This window comes from Pecten maximus, chromosome 7 (genome assembly GCF_902652985.1).
Source record: "Pecten maximus chromosome 7, xPecMax1.1, whole genome shotgun sequence".
Lineage (NCBI taxonomy): Eukaryota > Metazoa > Mollusca > Bivalvia > Pectinida > Pectinidae > Pecten > Pecten maximus.
In genome coordinates, this window is record NC_047021.1 from 22,396,174 (window position 1) to 22,415,737 (window position 19,564).

The window sequence follows — 19,564 nt, forward strand, 5'->3', positions numbered from 1 at the left end:
GGTCAAATATGCTGTTATCTTCAAACAACTTCTTCTCAATAACCAAGAGGCCCAGGGACTTGATATTGGGCCTGTAGCATGCTGGGATGGAGGGCTACCAAGTTTGTTCAAATAAATGACCTTGACCTTCATTCAAGGTCACAGGGGTCAAATAGAATATAATCTTCAAACAACTTCTTCTCAATAACCAAGAGGCCCAGGGACTTGATATTGGGCCTGTAGCATGCTGGGATGAAGGCCTACCTAGTTTGTTCAAATAAATGACGTTGACCTTCATTCAAGGTCACAGGGGTCAAATAGGCTATAATCTTCAAACAACTTCTTCTCAATAGCCAAGAGGCTCACGGACTTGATATTGGGCCTGTAGCATGCTGGGATGAAGGGCTACCAAGTTTGTTCAAATAGATGACCTTGACCTTCATTCAAGGTCACAGGGGTCAAATATACTGTTATCTTCAAACGACTTCTTCTGAATAACCAAGAGGCCCAGGAACTTCATATTGGGCCTGTAGCATGCTGGGATGAAGGACTACCAAGTTTGTTTAAATAGATGACCTTGACCTTCATTCAAGGTCACAGGGGTCAAATAGGCTATAATCTTCAAATCACTTCTTCTCAATAACCAAGAGGCCAAGGGACTTGATATTTGGCCTGTTTGTAGCATGCTCAGAGCTAAGAGTCACCAAGATCCGATCTTAGGCCAATAGAATGCTGGAATGAAGGACTAGAAAATATATTGACATGAATAAACCTAGCTTACTCTGATATTTGAATAAAGTTGTTATCTGAATCAGCATAGTATCTGTAGAAATGACCTCAATCAACTGCAAATTCGCTGTAGAGCCAGGTGAGCGATACAGGCCCATTGGGCCTCTTGTCTTATTTTAGCGATTTTTATTCTAGAAGCATTATGCTCAATGATGATGGTGCTAATTACACTTTCTATATACTGTTACTGTATAAAGTGACTTTGGTGCACCAACTCATCAGTGTGCTTATCTATTAAAATTCTGAAATGTGCTAATATTTGAGAATATCATCTAATGGACATATCTAATTTGGTAGTCGTCTGTCACTCCGAGTGACCAGTTACTAAGTTAACAGTGTGTAGACATACCTCTAATGGACATATCTAATTTGGTAGTCGTCTGTCACTCCGAGTGACCAGTTACTAAGTTAACAGTGTGTAGACATACCTCTAATGGACATATCTAATTTGGTAGTCATCTGTCACTCCGAGTGACCAGTTACTAAGCAGTGTGTAGACATACCTCTAATGGACATATCCAATTTGGTAGTCATCTGTCACTCCGAGTGACCAGTTACTAAGTTAACAGTGTGTAGACATACCTCTAATGGACATATCTAATTTGGTAGTCGTCTGTCACTTGGTGTGACCTATTATCAAGTTTGTATCCACACCATCTTTACCTGTTTTATATAGCTATATCGGATATCCTGCTCAGTCAGAACACCTCTAAGATCCTGGTCGGGGACCCACACCAGCAGATCTACTCCTTTAGGGGGGCAATCAACTCAATGCAGATTGTGCAAGCTTCTACAATCTTCTACCTGACACAGGTAAGTATAGATATAAATAATTATACTCTAATGAATACTGGTAAAGGTAAAGGTACTCAGGTCAATCCAGGTTAGTATAGATATTAGATAAACTCGGACTAACACAGGTAAATGTAAATATACAAAAATATACTCAGATAAATACAGGTAAGGGTACTTGGGGAAACCCAGTTTAGTATAGATATTAGATATACTCGGACCAACACCGTAATGTACAAATTAACTCGGATTACAAGAAGAAAAAAAACACAAGTAAGTCTGAATCAAGCCAGGTAAAAATATACACAGGTACTGACAGTACTGTAAACTTTTTGCTGTACATTCCTTAATGTTTGTGTTGGTAAATGAAGCTTAATGATGCAGTGAAACCTGACTTCACTGACACACTCTGGTAGATTGTTTGTTTGTTTGCTGGTTTTATCACCCCATGGTCATTTTGAGGCAAAGTAGTAGTTGGTGACTACCTCATTGAACAACATACAGAAGGCCTGTCACATGTCATTCAGAGCAATTAAGGTAAAGTGTCTTGCCCAAGGACACAACCATGACAGCACAGACCGGCCTATTTCTCAGCTTCCTGAGAAACACAAACCGACATGGGTATGGAGCTTTGAACCATGCACCTCAGACCTTCACCTGAGATTACTTGACCGGGCGCTGTAACTGACTGAGTTATCTTGGCCCCATCACTGTCTCAGACAATGGATCATGTCCCCATCCCAATGTATATGGTTGAGTGATATAAGATGATGTTTAAGTCAGTTGCCGGTTAAGTCAGGTTGCACTGTATAATCGTTATGATTAATTGACAGTAATTTCACTGAAGTTTAGTATCTTGAACATAATTTTGATCTTAAACAGTCGTTCCGGTTTGGTCCAGAGATTGCAGAAATTGCAGCTTGCTGTTTGGAACTACTGAAAAACGAGAAAAAGAAAATACTGGTTGGAAATGGCCAAACATGTAAGTTTGAATAACTTCTACCTATGTGTATAAGTATTTCAGGAATTGTCAGGTTACAGAGTGATGGTTATTGAGGATAAACAAATTACACCAGTCTACCTAGCTGTACAGACAAGTAGAGGTAAGATATGAGTGATGACATTTGAGGATGGGCAAATTACACCAATCTACGTACCTAGCTGGAGAGACATATAGAGATAAGGTGTGAGTGATGGCTATTGAGGATGGACAGATTACACCAGTCTACCTAGCTGTATAGACTTGTAGAGGTTAGGTATGAGTGATGACTATTGAGGATGGACAGATTATACCAGTCTACCTAGCTGTACAGACATGTAGAGGTAAGGTGTGAGTGATGACATTTGAGGATGGGCAAATTACACCAATCTACCTAGCTGTATAGACTTGTAGAGATAAGGTGTGAGTGATGACATTTGAGGATGGGCAAATTACACCAATCTATGTACCTAGCTGTACAGACATGTAGAGGTAAGGTGTGAGTGATGACATTTGAGGATGGACAGGTTACACCAGTCTACCTAGCTGTATAGACTTGTAGAGATAAGGTGTGAGTGATGGCTATTGAGGATGGACAGATTACACCAGTCTACCTAGCTGTATAGACTTGTAGAGATAAGGTGTGAGTGATGGCTATTGAGGATGGACAGATTACACCAGTCTACCTAGCTGTATAGACTTGTAGAGATAAGGTGTGAGTGATGACTATTGAGGATGGACAGATTACACCAGTCTACCTAGCTGTACAGACATGTAGAGGTAAGGTGTGAGTGATGACATTTGAGGATGGACAGGTTACACCAGTCTACCTAGCTGTACAGATATATAGAGGTAAGGGATGAGTGAGGACTTGAGGATGGTAAAATTACACCAGTCTACCTAGCTGTACAGATATATAGAGATAAGGTGATTGTAATGACTTGAGGATGGACATGTTAAGTGATTCTACCTAGCTGTACAGACATGTAGAGGTAAGGTGACTGTGATGGCTTTTGAGGATGGACTTATTGCACTAGTCTATCTAGCAGTATAGACATTAAAAGATAAAGTGTGAGTGCACATGGTGGTTATTGAGGATGGACAGATTACATAAGTCTACCTTAGCTGTACAGACATGTTAGGGGTAGTTTGACTCATCATATGGAATATTTTGTTACAGGTCAAGTTTTAGGAGAACAAGTTGGTCAACTAGCTGTCCTGACCAGGTGTAACTTTACACTGTTTAATGAAGCTGTGAAGAGGTGTTGTCATGAGAACACCGAGGATAAGGTGGCATTTGTTGGTGTAAGTACTGATGTACCGATATTACCTTGTTTGATACCGCCTTTATCATATCTGGTGTAACTTATTTTGTACAAAAAAATAAAATAAATCTGCCGGGTAGTGTGCCTAACACAATTTGTAAATTAAACAATTCAAACTTCACTTTATTTCAGGGCACAGATGGGTTTGGTTTTGGAATGATCATGGACATATACTGTCTGTTGTTAACCCCAGAACAAAGGAAGAAAGGTGAGTCTTGGCTGGCATTTTATCTTGTCAAATGTCCGGGGTAAATTTTTTTATCTTTTCACTGATGAACTTATTATGACAATATGAAGCATAGTCAGAATTTAACAAGGAGTCAATTGACAATAGATCAAGGTCACTGACTACAAAGGTCATGGATAAAAGTGGATTTCTGACAATGACTGACTGTAAGTGAGTTGGTGTGTTTAAGTTTAAAAACAAATCAAAGATAACAAATGAGTATTTACATTTCTGTTCGCCTAGCAAATATGGAGGTGGAAGGAAGTGAGACACATCATAGTACATGTATAATGTTGAAGTCTAAATCTTGGATGTCAACCTCAGCATTATGGATGGATGGCTTATTAATATATAGCCTCACAGCAGGCCCTTACTAACTTGAGAGTGTTTTAGTTTCTGGAGTCTTCTCCATAAGTTAATATTTTTAATACTGGCCTTTACCTGGTAGGTAGCGGCTACTTGATAAAATACACATGAATTTTATTGACAGAGAGGAGAGAAATAGAACACAAACTGGTCAGATCCTTCAACAGCCTCCCTGCACTGGAGAAATATGCTACAAAAGTTCAGGACAACGACCTCCTGGGCAAGATAAAAATCGTCAGACAACATCACCATAATCTTCCAGGTTACATTGATAAAATCCTTAAGAAGACCATTCGTGACACAAGAGTGGCAGGTACGTCCTGGGTCTCAATAAATTATTAACGTGAAACATAAAGTTGTTATTGAGTGCCCGAGCAGGAATCAAACCCTGGTCTCCAGCATTGTGATAATATCTGACGCTTTCTCCTGTCAGAGCCAAAGAAGCATATGCCATCAACTGAGCGACAGAAATCATATTTAATACAATGTACTCAACCAGCAACAACCTCAGCATGTGCCCCCTCCCCTTCTTATAAAATCTTCTGGGATCAAGCTTTTATTCAGAATAAACCCTCTTCCTTTTCCTGTTTTGTTTTTGCTTTGAAAAATCTTCCTCTTTGATGTATGAAAGTTGATGGAAATTTTGGAAAAACGTAGAAATAGAAATTGCTGAATTCATAATTTAATGAATCAAAGATGTTTATGCCCAAATTAACTGGTTAAAATATAATGGTCTTGTCTGTTACTGTCTAATAGTGGGGAAAACCACAACACTGTGCCTTTGTGGGGACAGCAAACCCCACAGACATCGCCCGTAGTATGAGTCAAACACATTACTGAAGTCAGTGGTCTCATGCAATTCCGTATATAATTTGCATGCTGAACATTGGTGGTTGGAAGGTTGGTAATAAACAGCCTCCTCTATAAATTCTTTTATTTTCTCCTAGAGGTGGGAGATTATTGGCGGTCTAGTAGAGTATGTACAAGCCATGTCGGCACCCTCCTTTATCATATGATTTTACTCTTGATTACAGATTCTGTTAAATTTTAATTGTATAATTATATACATATATTTCTTTTTATCCAAACTAACTTGATAATGATGCTACTCCACATCAAATATTGTCGACTTGGTATAGTGGTGATATAATTCCTTACATTATTACAGATGTGGTGCTGAGTACAGCACATAAGTCCAAGGGTCTGGAGTTCAGTACTGTACACCTGACGGATGACTATGTTACCTATATACAGTTACAGGAGCTGGAGCAGCAGTTCATTGGTACACCCTTACGTAAGTTTACTGTCGTTGTGATGTCAAGAATCATCTTTAATATTGAGATGTGGTTTCCTCATCTTTCAGAAATAACTACTTCAAACAAATTATAATTCCCCAAAGAAAGATCTAGATAAGAAAATTATGTTTAAACACAACTGAAAATAGAGTCAAGAGAAAGTTTTGAAAAACTGTCAAAATAACCAAAAACATTTAGAATGTGGATACAGTAATAAAATGAAGTCTATAAAATGTTGAACTGTTGATATATTTGATAAGGAAAGAGAACTACCTGTTAAGAAATAATTTTATGATGAGAGGGGACATTTTCAGGTTTTCCAAGTGAGAATATTAATATATAATGGAGGTGATATTTTCAGGCTGGTCTAGTGAGGATATATGTAAAAGAGGAGATATTTTCAGGTTTGCCGAGTGAGGACGAGAGTAACCTGTTGTATGTAGCAGTAACTCGGGCTAAGAATGCTCTCATCATGTCACCCACCCTGACCAAGCTGATACAGAGGGCCGGGGTATGTAATCATCTCAGCATACTCTTACTGCTGACGCAAGGCTAGTTGATTTAAATGGTCTGGGTTGACAATTTCCTATGAGGCTAAAGCTACCTCATAGGTAATTGATTATGAAGTCTGATGATGAAATTGTTGATGGCCAGCCATTGGCTGTTATTCCGCCTCAGATAAGTAGGCTGGATATAGCTCTAGGTCTTTTAGTAGTCACTTACCTTCTACATGGCAATAACGCTTGTGTTCATTAACCAATGAAAGGTTGGGGAGGAGTCCAAAGTTGGGAGCTCGTCAACGAATGTACGTACCAACTAACTGATCAAAGGCACTCCAAGGAACTTCCCAATACGAACTGTCCACATGAACTGTTTCAATTCAATTCTTAAGTCTCAATCTGTGACATATTTCTTAGATATGATGATCAAACAGTTTCAAAAGCACTCGTCAACAATAACACAACATTGAGGTAGTCCTGACCTACATATACTGTAAATCACTCATATTTTGCAGGGGATTTATTTTCACGTTAATAAATGATGAAAGTCAATCATAAATTCAAATCCCTGGCGATTATTTGTACAAAAATAAAAACTGGCTATGATGACATCCATGTTGAATCTATCGTTATCATTAATTGTTTTCGTGGTCATTTGCGTTTGTTTTCAGACTTTTTAGAACTCTGTACTTTTAAGTGATATCCCCATATTCCAACTGTAGAATTGTACAGCCCGTGTGTGCCACAATAAAGTTGGAAAACCTTATTGCTATTTTTGTGTTGGAAAGATGCTAAATATTTACCTAGTTTATAGAATGCTTAATATTCATTTTATTAAATTACATAACAAGCAGTAGGAAAAACATTAGAGACATTACCACTTGGACGATTACTGTATACAAAGTAATTAGTATAATTATATAAACTTAATGAAGCATATTGTTAAACACTGCACAAACAAGTCTGGCATATCGTCCTTCAGACAATGTGAATCAATGGTGAGTTTTTAAGTCCATTTATTTCGGTTAGCTTGAAAACAATTTGCCTTATTCTGCAAGCATAAAAGCATTTAGAGCATTCACATTCGTAGGTTTCTTTTTGTCTTTGCGAGCTAGCCCGTACTGAAGTATTTATGACATGACCTAATCACTTGACTTTTCAGCCATAGTAACATGAATCTTGTTAACAAAATGGCAGCCAATATGATCCTATCCAATACCAATGTAAGAGTACATGTTTCTATAGGGTCATTTCTGGATCAGTGGTAACTGGTAGTGAATTAATGTATTCGCAAATATACCTGAAGAAGTAAGTTCGTGAAATAAACTACAATATGTATTCCTGTGATTTAAGTGATTTACAGTATATCCTCACAATATTACACAAAAATGTAATAGCCATGACATACACACATAATTATAAAACAGCTGGGAAATGGAACAGGAGAGAGATGCAGGGAAATAACAAATACACTGTATATGTTTTATTGATTTGTAATTTCTGATTTTACTGATATGCTAACCATACCAGTGATGTATATGACATGTAACATTATTGTTTACCAGTGAAATATCAGAAATTAAAATGCACTGTCTCCAGAGTTTGTATATTTTAAGATGTTTTTTCATTTCTAGTTGGAAAAATTTGTTTCAGTGTGCATTTGAGTATCCAGTGTTGAGCTCAGTGTTGAAAGATAAAGGTGTGGCATTCACATGCATGAAAACTGGATCCGAGTTTAAGCCATATGCATTGACATTACAGAAAAGGGATGTGAAATTGGTGAGAAAACAGTCATGTTTCTTGTTATAATTCTTGTTTCTTCAATAATTGATACTGTGTATTAAGAACTGGACCAAATAAGATTAATTCTATGATAACATTATCTGACTTATTGAAAACGGTATCTTTTGATGCTAGTTTTGACATATAGGTCCCCTACCTGTGAAATGGGGGTACTATAGGTTTTCTCTGTCTTGTACATATGTAATGGAAACTTTTGTCAGCACTCTTAGACTAGCAGCTTCATTATTTGAAGGACTTTGATCAAGCTTCACACAATGATAAAGTTTGAGTTTTAGAGTTTTTGTGTCAAGATCACTGTTACTATTTTTAGCAGGGGCCGTTAGGGGACATGTATGGCTTTAGCAATCCCGACTATGCTTGTTGATAATGGTATCTTTTGATATCTGTTTTGACTTATAGATAATGGTATCTTCAGTGTCTGAAAGTAACTCTGAATTCTCCATAGACAATAGGTCTACAGAAAACTGAAATTCCATAGCCCAAGTAATTTTTCCATAGACCCATTTTTTACAACATGCTTTTTAGTAGCAGAGTGATAGTCGTTAAACTTATTGTGAAATAATTGCAATGTCGTTAATGAAATAAAAAAATGAGAATCAATTGTAATTGTTAATAAGATTTTTATTTGTGATTGTTAATCAGTTCTTTTTTAAATTTTATTTCTTAGACCGTTTCGTGCTCAAGCTAAAGCTCAACCGCAGCCGCTTCCTTTAACACTTTGGTGAATGTGATCTGGGACAGCGAATTTCCCGTACCATGCTTATTTTTCTTTTCACAACAGTACCTACATTTCATCACGTTGTCCTCGACCTCGTAACATAACCAGTCTCTTCCAACAAGCCAGTGGCGTTGAAAAGTCCTTTCTCTGGTGTTGTCGTCATATGCCTTTCGTTTAGCATGTAACTGTGTCGCCGAGGAATAAGCAGAGGAATGTTTTTGCTTCGTATTTGGTTTAGCACCTTCATAATACTTTAACATGTGCGCCATGTTGTTTTGAATAACTGCGTCATGCAAACGCTTGCATCGTTCGGTGTCAAATCACTCAGACGCTTGAAGCAAATACACCCTGCTGACGCGCTTTTCTCGGAAGATTTACTTTTATTTTGAGCTCATTTATTACTGGATCATTAGTCAAAAGACAAGGAAAGATTTTGTTATCATGTGTCATGAGGAAAATTTAATATCAAGACTGAAAAATTGCATAGCCAATCGGTCCAACACAATGAATTTTTACATAGACCGATCAGATTTTCTGTGGCCTCGGGCCATCGGACCACCTTTACTTTCGAACACTGTATCTTTTGATACCTGTTTTGACTTATAGTTAATGGTACCTTTTGATACCTGTTTTGACTAACTGATAATGGTATCTTTTGATACCTGTTTTGACTTATAGATAATGGTATCTTTTGATACCTGTTTTGACTTATAGTTAATGGTATCTTTTGATACCTGTTTTGACTAACTGATAATGGTATCTTTTGATACCTGTTTTGACTTATAGATAATGGTATCTTTTGATACCTGTTTTGACTAACTGATAATGGTATCTTTTGATACCTGTTTTGAATTATAGTTAATGGTACCTTTTGATACCTGTTTTGAATTATAGTTAATGGTATCTTTTGATACCTGTTTTGACTAACTGATAATGGTATCTTTTGATACCTGTTTTGACTTATAGTTAATGGTATCTTTTGATACCTGTTTTGACTTATAGTTAATGGTACCTTTTGATACCTGTTTTGACTTATAGTTAATGGTATCTTTTGATACCTGTTTTGACTTATAGTTAATGGTATCTTTTGATACCTGTTTTGCACTAGCTGATAATAGTTTCTTTTAATACATGTTTTGACTTATTGATAATGGCATCTTTTTGTTCCTGTTGGCATATTTTTTACACTGGTTGGAACTTTGTGACATTTTACATGGAGAAGCCGTAAAGAATCACCAAACCGTGGTTGAGTGTCATGCCTATGTGTAAAAGTTGAGCAACATTAAGCAGGGTCAGCACTTGACTTACTGCTCTGTTATACCCCCTGTGCACGTTATATTTGTACACAAGACCATTAATATCTTCTTATTAAACAATTCAAGAATGAAAATTGATTACTGCCATAACTGGTCCAGAATTACAACAGTGTTTACTATTTTCAGAGCAATGGTACAACCATCGCAGGTGGAGTATATAGTCCAGGGAGTATTAAAGTGGAAAACACCCTGTGGGACGGACTCCTTGGTACCACCGCTGAGGACCGCAAAAAAGAGGAGGAATACGAGGAATCGAGGAGGAATATATGACGGGCCTATAGAAAGTGGGCATGCTATAACCAGAGAACAATTAAATGTTTACGAAAACTGGAAGGATTTAACATTGTGTTAAAGAAGAGAGAGAATAGGAGCGATCAAAACAGACATTTGTGTTCATAATACAGAAAAGGAACATTTAAAACAGACATTTGTGTTTGTAGTACAGAAAAGGAACATTTAAAACAGACATTTGTGTTCGTAGTACAGAAAAGGAACATTCAAAACAGACATTTGTGTTCATAATACAGAATAGGAACGATCAATCAGACATTTGTGTATGTGTTCGTAGTACAGAATAGGAACGATCAATCAGACATTTGTGTACGTGTTCGTAGTACAGAATAGGAATGATCATCAAAACAGACATTTGTGTTAAGAATACAGATCACAAACATTCCAAATAGACATCAGCTAGTAATGATTTGAGGAAAGCTTCTTGACAATAAAAGGTTCTGGGAAAATGTCAACCAGTTTAAGAGGGAACTGTCTTCTGTATGAAAATGTTACATTGATTAGATAAGTGTAGACTGCTGATGAGACTCGTCATTACATAACCTGCAGTACTGTAGCTGTTAATTAACGATGAGACCCGTCATTACATAACCTGTTAATTAACGATGAGACCCGTCATTACATAACCTGCAGTAGCTGTTAATTAACGATGAGACTCGTCATTACATAACCTGCAGTAGCTGTTAATTAACGATGAGACCCGTCATTACATAACCTGCAGTAGCTGTTAATTAACGATGAGACCCGTCATTACATAACCTGCAGTAGCTGTTAATTAACGATGAGACCCGTCATTACATAACCTGCAGTAGCTGTTAATTAACGATGAGACCCGTCATTACATAACCTGCAGTAGCTGTTAATTAACGATGGGACCCGTCATTACATAACCTGCAGTAGCTGTTAATTAACGATGAGACCCGTCATTACATAACCTGTTAATTAACGATGAGACTCGTCATTACATAACCTGCAGTAGCTGTTAATTAACGATGAGACTCGTCATTACATAACCTGCAGTAGCTGTTAATTAACGATGAGACCCGTCATTACATAACCTGCAGTAGCTGTTAATTAATGATGAGACTCGTCATTACATAACCTGCAGTAGCTGTTAATTAACGATGAGACACGTCATTACATAACCTGCAGTAGCTGTTAATTAACGATGAGACCCGTCATTACATAACCTGCAGTAGCTGTTAATTAACGATGAGACCCGTCATTACATAACCTGCAGTAGCTGTTAATTAACGATGAGACCCGTCATTACATAACCTGCAGTAGCTGTTAATTAACGATGAGACCCGTCATTACATAACCTACAGTAGCTGTTAATTAATGAGGGACCAACGACAGTCAACTTAGTATCAAGTAAAAATGTGCTCCTAAATGATTTCTGTATTGTTTACAGTACATTTCCTATTGATGTAGTGTAGGTTTAATCCGGGATTTTGTGGAATATGTTATGTTGATGAGAAATGTTTTTATTTATGATGTTATGTAGATATTAGAAATGTATATTTATTAGTGTGTATATATTACGTAGATGTTAATGTTTCTGTTGAGAAGTATATTTATTAGTGTGTAGATGAAAATGTTTCTGTTGAGAATAGTTCAGTGATGTTGATACTGCTTTTTAGTTACCATGTATAGCAGTTTAAACAATTACCCTGGTATAAACTTGGTGGTGTCTGTTTGAACAGACTTACAGTTTGGTACTAGTTGGTCATATTCCATTGAAATAGTACTTTCAGACATTTATGTCACAGATACAAAAATTGCATTACCCAATGTGATTCAGAAACTTTTTTATTAGACTTTTTGTGTTTTATACGACATGTAAGACTTTGCTGTAATGAGTATATTGTTTGATTTTGTGATCTGGTTTGAGGTATGTTCAGATTGAAAGGGTATTATAGACAAGAGAGTACTAGAGAAGGAGAGGAAATTTAGAGTGTATGTCTAAAGAGAAAAGAATTGTGTCAGTATTAATATAAGATTTTGTTCTTGTTACCTGTTGTTACAAAGTTAATGCCAAAAGAAATGTCTGTTTTTAGCCCACTGGCCTTATTGTTGTGAGAGAATGGTAGAACTGTCATTATTAAAATGAGATTTTTAGCCCACCATCATCAGATGGTGGGCTATTCAAATCGCCCTGCGTCCGTGGTCCGTCGTCCGTCCGTCCGTCCGTCCGTCCGTCCGTCCCTCCGTCCGTCCGTAAACAATTCTTGTTATCGCTAATCCTCAGAAAGTACTGAAGGGATCTTTCTCAAATTTCATATGTGGGTTCCCCTTGGTGCCTAGTTATGCATATTGCATTTTGAGACCAATCGTAAAACAACATGGCCGACAGGCAGCCATCTTGGATTTTGACAATTGAAGTTTGTTATCGCTATTTCTGAGAAAGTACTGAAGGGATCTTTCTCAAATTTCATATGTAGGCTCCCCTTGGTGCCTAGTTATGCATATTGCATTTTGAGACCAATCGGAAAACAACATGGCCGACAGGCAGCCATCTTGGATTTTGACAATTGAAGTTTGTTATCGCTATTTCTGAGAAAGCACTGAAGGGATCTTTCTCAAATTTCATATGTAGGTTCCCCTTGGTGCCTAGTTATGCATATTGCATTTTGAGACCAATCGGAAAACAACATGGCCGACAGGCAGCCATCTTGGATTTTGACAATTGAAGTTTGTTATCGCTATTTCTGAGAAAGTACTGAAGGGATCTTTCTCAAATTTCATATGTAGATTCCCCTTGGTGCCTAGTTATGCATATTGCATTTTGAGACCTATCGGAAAACAACATGGCCGACAGGCAGCCATCTTGGATTTTGACAATTGAAGTTTGTTATCGCTATTTCTGAGAAAGTACTGAAGGGATCTTTCTCAAATTTCAAATGTAGATTCCCCTTGGTGCCTAGTTATGCATATTGCATTTTGAGACCAATCGGAAAACAACATGGCTGACAGGCAGCCATCTTGGATTTTGACAATTGAAGTTTGTTATCGCTATTTCTGAGAAAGTACTGAAGGGATCTTTCTCAAATTTCATATGTAGGTTTCCCTTGGTGCCTAGTTATGCTTATTGCATTTTGAGACCTATCGGAAAACAACATGGCCGACAGGCAGCCATCTTGGATTTTGACAATTGAAGTTTGTTATCGCTATTTCTCAGAAAATACTGAAGGGATCTTTCTCAAATTTTCATATTTAGGTTCCCCTCGGTGCCTAGTTATGCATATTGCATTTTGAGACTAATCATAAAACAACATGGCCGACAGGTAGCCATCTTAGATTTTGACAATTGAAACTTATTATCGCTATTTTTCAGAAAGTACTGAAGGGATCTTTCTCAAACATTTTTATAAGTTCCCCTTGGTCTGTAGTTCTGCATATTGCATCTTGGGACCAATAGGAAAACAACATGGCCGACAGGCAGCCATCTTGGATTTTGACAATTGAAGTTTGTTATCGCTATTTTACAGAAGGTACTGAAGGGATCTTTCTCAAATTTCATATGTAGGTTCCCCTTGGTTCCTGGTGTTGCATTTTGGGACCAATCCGAAAACAACAGACAGCCATTATCGCTAAATCTTTAATTTTATATATAGGTTCAATTGTTTGAAAAGTACTAGAGGGCTGTTTCTGAATTTACACAGATTAGTAAGACTTAGAGGAAGGGAAAAGTAGAGAAAAGTTCAATCTGACATGGAACCTATAAAGATCATTCAATGGTGGGCGCCAAGATCCCTCTGGGATCTCTTGTTATGTAAGTAGGTGTTACTTCGTTGAAGATATTTGAATCTATATACTTTCAGTTTCACTTTTTATAAATTGGCCTTTTAAGTGGAATTTACTCCCCTTCTTAAATTTTTAAAAAGTGAAACTGAAAGTATATAGATTCAAATATCTTCAACGAGGTAACACCTAGGTGTAGCTATAACACAATTTAATTAATTGTGTTTTTTATATAAACAAATGATAGTAATGTTGGTACAGTATGTGATAAACTGCAGTCTACACAAAGAATAAGTTACTGTAAATGCGTACATTCAAAACTAGGTCAAGTTGACTTCGACATACGTCGAGTCTTCATCAAAGAAATGGTGTCTTCATCTGTTATTGTAAACGTTTCATTTGTTTAATATTGATGCTTAAATTTATTTGCTTTGTTTTTGAGTAATTCAAACTAATGGAATCCATACAAAACTACAGAGAAAATGTGTGTTGTGTACCGCCTAGATCGGGGTCTCTCGGCGCTACTTTCGACCGCCATCTTTGATTTTACGATTTTGTTCAGAGACCCCCGTCTCAAATAAATGACATTTTCACGTGTTTCCCGGGATTGTCATGCATATTTTTATATACCAAAAAAATCAGAAATGACTTAAGTAATACAGCCAGTATGGTCAAGTTGTTTGACTCGGCCGGAATCACGGTAATATTCATGTTTCAGTTTTTCAAAAAATCGGCATTCCTTACCCTTCTGCCATTTTTACCATATGAAATATAGTTAAATCAATAGGATTCCTTATGGATATTTTTAGGTAATTTATGCGTTTGTATAGAATGATAAAGAGAGTTAAACCCTATAATCGGGGTACATGTTTTGAAGCGTTTCTAAGATATTGATACAAGTTACCTGCCCTTTGCTTGAGCATCACTACCAGTGTGGTTTCTGTGTGAACGGGATTGTGTAGAAACTCACCAAACTGTAGTCATTCTGCTTGAGCTTCTAATTAATTGACCTACTTCACTATATTGAAGATAGTGTCAGTAAAGAAAGCATGTACAGGACAATGGGGAAATAACACATAACACAAGATATACCATATCTTAGGATATCATCTACAGTCGAGTGTAAGCTAACCTTTACACCTAGTGCACTAGGGTGAACTGGTAGTGCACTACGTTTAAACTACAGGTAAACTAGTAGTGCACTACGTATACACCCTAAGAGGTGATGAACAGCAAACCCCCCATACAGGTAATGGGGAGTACCCAAGGCTACCTTTGATTTTCACCTGTACTGTATATATAAGGCTATCTAGCAGTTATATTCAAAGAGTTATTAAAAAGGTTTTGGAAGTTTAGTTTGATGTTATATTTCAACCTTTCTATTCTTGTTAATTATACACTGTAACTAAGTTAAGACAAATTTACTTTATAAATCCTTTAACTAAGTTAAATTGTTCAAGCCAAGTTTCATTTATCTTTTGGTTCTTTATATTTTGTATTGATTAATCAGTTATATATTTCACATGTTTAATTCCAGTAATTTTTTTTTCATCACATGAAAGTATATAATAAAACATTTGAAAACAATTATCATTACTTGATTTAATTTATATTGTAGTTTAATTTCAGATTGAATTAAGCAGCATATTCATAATTTCATTTTTGATGTGGTATTATGCTTATTAAAACCTAATTCAGCCCATAATATATGTTGTACATTCTATGTGTATACATCCTATGCTTAAAATGAAACCTGAACCATAAAGAAATTAATTAAACATTGATTTAACATGTAAATAAACAGATTCTTTGAATGTACTGGTAATTCATTGATCATAACAGTTCCACATTTCAAAATGTTAAGTTTATAAAGGTATATGTTACTTGTTTTAAACCTTCCATCTTCCTTAACTGAAATAGTTGAAATTTCTGTACATGTACCCGTGTGCAGGTATCAAATACTTTGAAGATCTAATTACATATTGGATCTGATTCCAGGTACATGTATGAGTTACAGGTAACACAGAATGAGATAATGGCCTGAGGGAACAATTAATGTCATTTTTGTTATGAAATACATATATATACTGGCAAACTTGGGGAGGGGGAGGGCAACAGTTTTAAGATTATATAACACACATAAATGTTCATGTATCTTGAGCTGTACTTGTCATACAACACTTGAATAAATTTGTATTATATACACATGTGGATCATGTGTGTAATAAGCTAACTATTTTTTTACAGTTCACTCTTACATGTTTTTTGCAATATCAGGGCATCCAGTAGACCCTTGAGAGTATGTTTTTGACTCCCAAAATTGAGATCTGACTCTTGGGTTTGAAGGGATATGTCTATTTGACATACCTATGTTTTGACCCTTCAGATTTCTCAGAAATAGTGATTTGACTTCTGAAATTGCTAAAAGTCAAGGGTCAACTGGATGCCCTGAATATTGTTTAAAAACAAAATTTTGGGATACATTTTGATCAGCATTTAAGTGTTTCACTATTGCATTAAGAAAATGATTAATTGCTCTTTACCTTAAAATGTATAACTGCGATGGGGATTTTACCTTTTGTTGTAATTAAAGAAAATCAGCATATAAACTATATTTATTGAATATCTTTATTGTGAAGAAAAATTATATAAAAATTAATTATTTTTTGATGATTCGCAATAAGAAAAACCCTATAAATTTTTGAAAAACATCCACAGGTAGATATTATATATGGTAGTGTTAGATGCTAATTACAGGTAGGTAAGGCAGAGAAGCCTGGCACAGCATGCTATAAATGGACCCCTGGGGGGTAATTGGGGACTTGACAAAACTATAGCCAGGTGTTAAAAAAGGCACACCTTAAGACTGATCCTCATCTGATGGGCTGATTCCCTGAACGCCTACATTTTGAAATAACACCCTACTGGCTATGTTTGTACAGTAATTATAGTCTGTTCTGGTGAAGTCACTTTTGTTACCTGTGTTTTACCTGTGTATGTTACCTGTAATTTTCATTGAATTTCTCATAAAAATCAAATGTCAATATTCAATGAATATACTGCACAAAAATACAATATATTGGAATTAACTATGCACATGATAATTGTCAATACTTATTTAAACAATTTAATAATGATCAAATTATTAAATATCAATAATATCAAATTAGTATTTATAAATGATTCGTTGAAATTGATATTAATTGATAATTCATTGAAATTAATATTTATTAATAATTCAATGAAATTGATATCATAAAATACCTTTTGATAATTCTATCAATTTCATCAAACTTAAAATTATATCAAATACTTTGCTTTTTTCCTTAATACAAGTTATAATCAAAATGTTCTTTTTTCTCATTTGAACGCCTCTCTGATACCTGATATCTGATAACTGAAGATAATGATGTTGTTAAGTAAAAACCGCTCACTTTACTGAGATCAGTAAAAATGATGAGCTGTGTTAATGTAACCCACGCTACGGATGGTGTGACACTTGGATATTAAAACCGAAGCTACATGTACATGTATGTATCTATATAAACTTCAAAATTATCATCAGGACTTATCATTCCACTGTTTGCACTCATACCGTTATTACCATCTTTGGCTAATACTCAGTTAGACTTTAACTTTATTAGGAATAGGTTATGAGACAGATGTACACCATCAACATCGGGACAGACTCTTCACCGTCTTCCCGGGGACCAACATCAAGGGATGCTTTTCCATTTCACCCAATGCAACGACGACACTATAGGAGACTGGTTCGCCGAGCACCTGTATTGCCACTTGTACCACTACACCAAGTAGAAGACGTAAGAGGACATCCAGGAAGCTGACCTACACATTGACGTTACGCCATTCACAGACTACGTTGTTGACCAGTGGATAGAGGGAGACAGTTGGGAACCACTACGACCACGACGGACCTGAAGGACGACCAACCACTTAGAAGCCTGGCACGGGAAACTCAAAAAGATTGTACACCATACACATCCTAACATCTTCACAATTATACGGACATTCAAGGACATACAGCCAGGCTACTAATGAGATAACTAGACTTCAACGTTGCGCTGGACCCCGACCCAGGAAATACAGAAACATTGACACTTGCCTTTTCCTTCAGAAACAGAGACTGGAGAACCATATAATATCCTACACCGACACAGCCTCCGAATTTCTTCACTTAGGTTGTACTGATGTAACATATTGGACAAGGTTGTACTGATGTAACATGGACAAGGGTGTACTGATGTAACATATTGGACAAGGTTGTACTGATGTAACATGGACAAGGTTGTACTGATGTAACATATTGGACAAGGTTGTACTGATGTAACATGGACAAGGTTGTACTGATGTAACATGGACAAGGTTGTACTGATGTAACATGGACAAGGTTGTACTGATGTAACATGGACAAGGTTGTACTGATGTAACATGGACAAGGGTGTACTGATGTAACATATTGGACAAGGTTGTACTGATGTAACATGGACAAGGTTGTACTGATGTAACATATTGGACAAGGTTGTACTGATGTAACATGGACAAGGTTGTACTGATGTAACATGGACAAGGTTGTACTGATGTAACATGGACAAGGTTGTACTGATGTAACATGGACAAGGTTGTACTGATGTAACATGGACAGTGCTTTATCCTATTTGTATTTTACTACACCGTGATGATAAATTTGTAGATTTGTTCCAACTGTGTACATGTATACATGTATTTGCATGCCTGTTACAGTTTTCTGTGTATATTCATTGATTTCAATTTTGTCCGTTGTATAACATTATATGATATAAATATAATGTAAGATTCTAATAGTCCTATCAAAATATGTGATATTATATTAACACGTAATATTCTATGATTATAATACTGATATTTCAAACTGTGTATCTTTAAATTAGCATACATGTACATTTCTAGTGCTCTATATAATTAAGATTCTAATGATGTTATTCCTATCAAAATGTGTTAATTTACATTAACGTGTATAAATGTAGTTCTCAATTTATAATAAAGATTCTGATAATGTTGTTTTCAAATTATGAAAAGATATATTAACTTGCAGAATTATAATGTTCTTACTTTTTGTATAACTTATCTATATCAATGTGATTAATACTATATTATAGAATTTTTCAATGCTTGTGTTTTGGTTTTCTTTAGTTGTCAAATGATTCCTACAGGTAAAATATCTTGGTAAATACAGAACATGTATGAAACAGACTATAATTACCCTCCCTTTGATGTCTCTGCCTATTGTTCTAAATATGTAGGCGTTCAGGGAACACATATATATAGGTAAGGTGTTATGGAGGTCCCTAAGATGGTGGTAAGGTAGGGTTTGGGCCCTGGGGCCCAGGTGGCCATGCCAACAGGCATGTCCTGAGAGTACCAATTATACATACGTGTGCATG

The 19,564-nt window shown here is 36.2% G+C and overlaps 1 protein-coding gene across 1 annotated transcript in view; it reads left to right on the plus strand.

The window, feature by feature from the left end:
- LOC117331921 (F-box DNA helicase 1-like) overlaps window positions 1-12,573 on the plus strand; it is a 28,938-nt gene extending 16,365 nt beyond the window's left edge. The window contains exons 12-21 of the mRNA XM_033890911.1: window positions 1,445-1,581; window positions 2,443-2,542; window positions 3,720-3,844; window positions 3,997-4,072; window positions 4,581-4,769; window positions 5,625-5,750; window positions 6,156-6,262; window positions 7,905-8,030; window positions 10,215-12,342; window positions 12,473-12,573. Coding sequence (XP_033746802.1) covers window positions 1,445-1,581; window positions 2,443-2,542; window positions 3,720-3,844; window positions 3,997-4,072; window positions 4,581-4,769; window positions 5,625-5,750; window positions 6,156-6,262; window positions 7,905-8,030; window positions 10,215-10,358 — 1,130 coding nt within the window. The 3' untranslated portion in view covers window positions 10,359-12,342; window positions 12,473-12,573. The remainder of the gene's footprint in view (window positions 1-1,444; window positions 1,582-2,442; window positions 2,543-3,719; window positions 3,845-3,996; window positions 4,073-4,580; window positions 4,770-5,624; window positions 5,751-6,155; window positions 6,263-7,904; window positions 8,031-10,214; window positions 12,343-12,472) is intronic.
- Window positions 12,574-19,564: the final 6,991 nt, after the last annotated feature.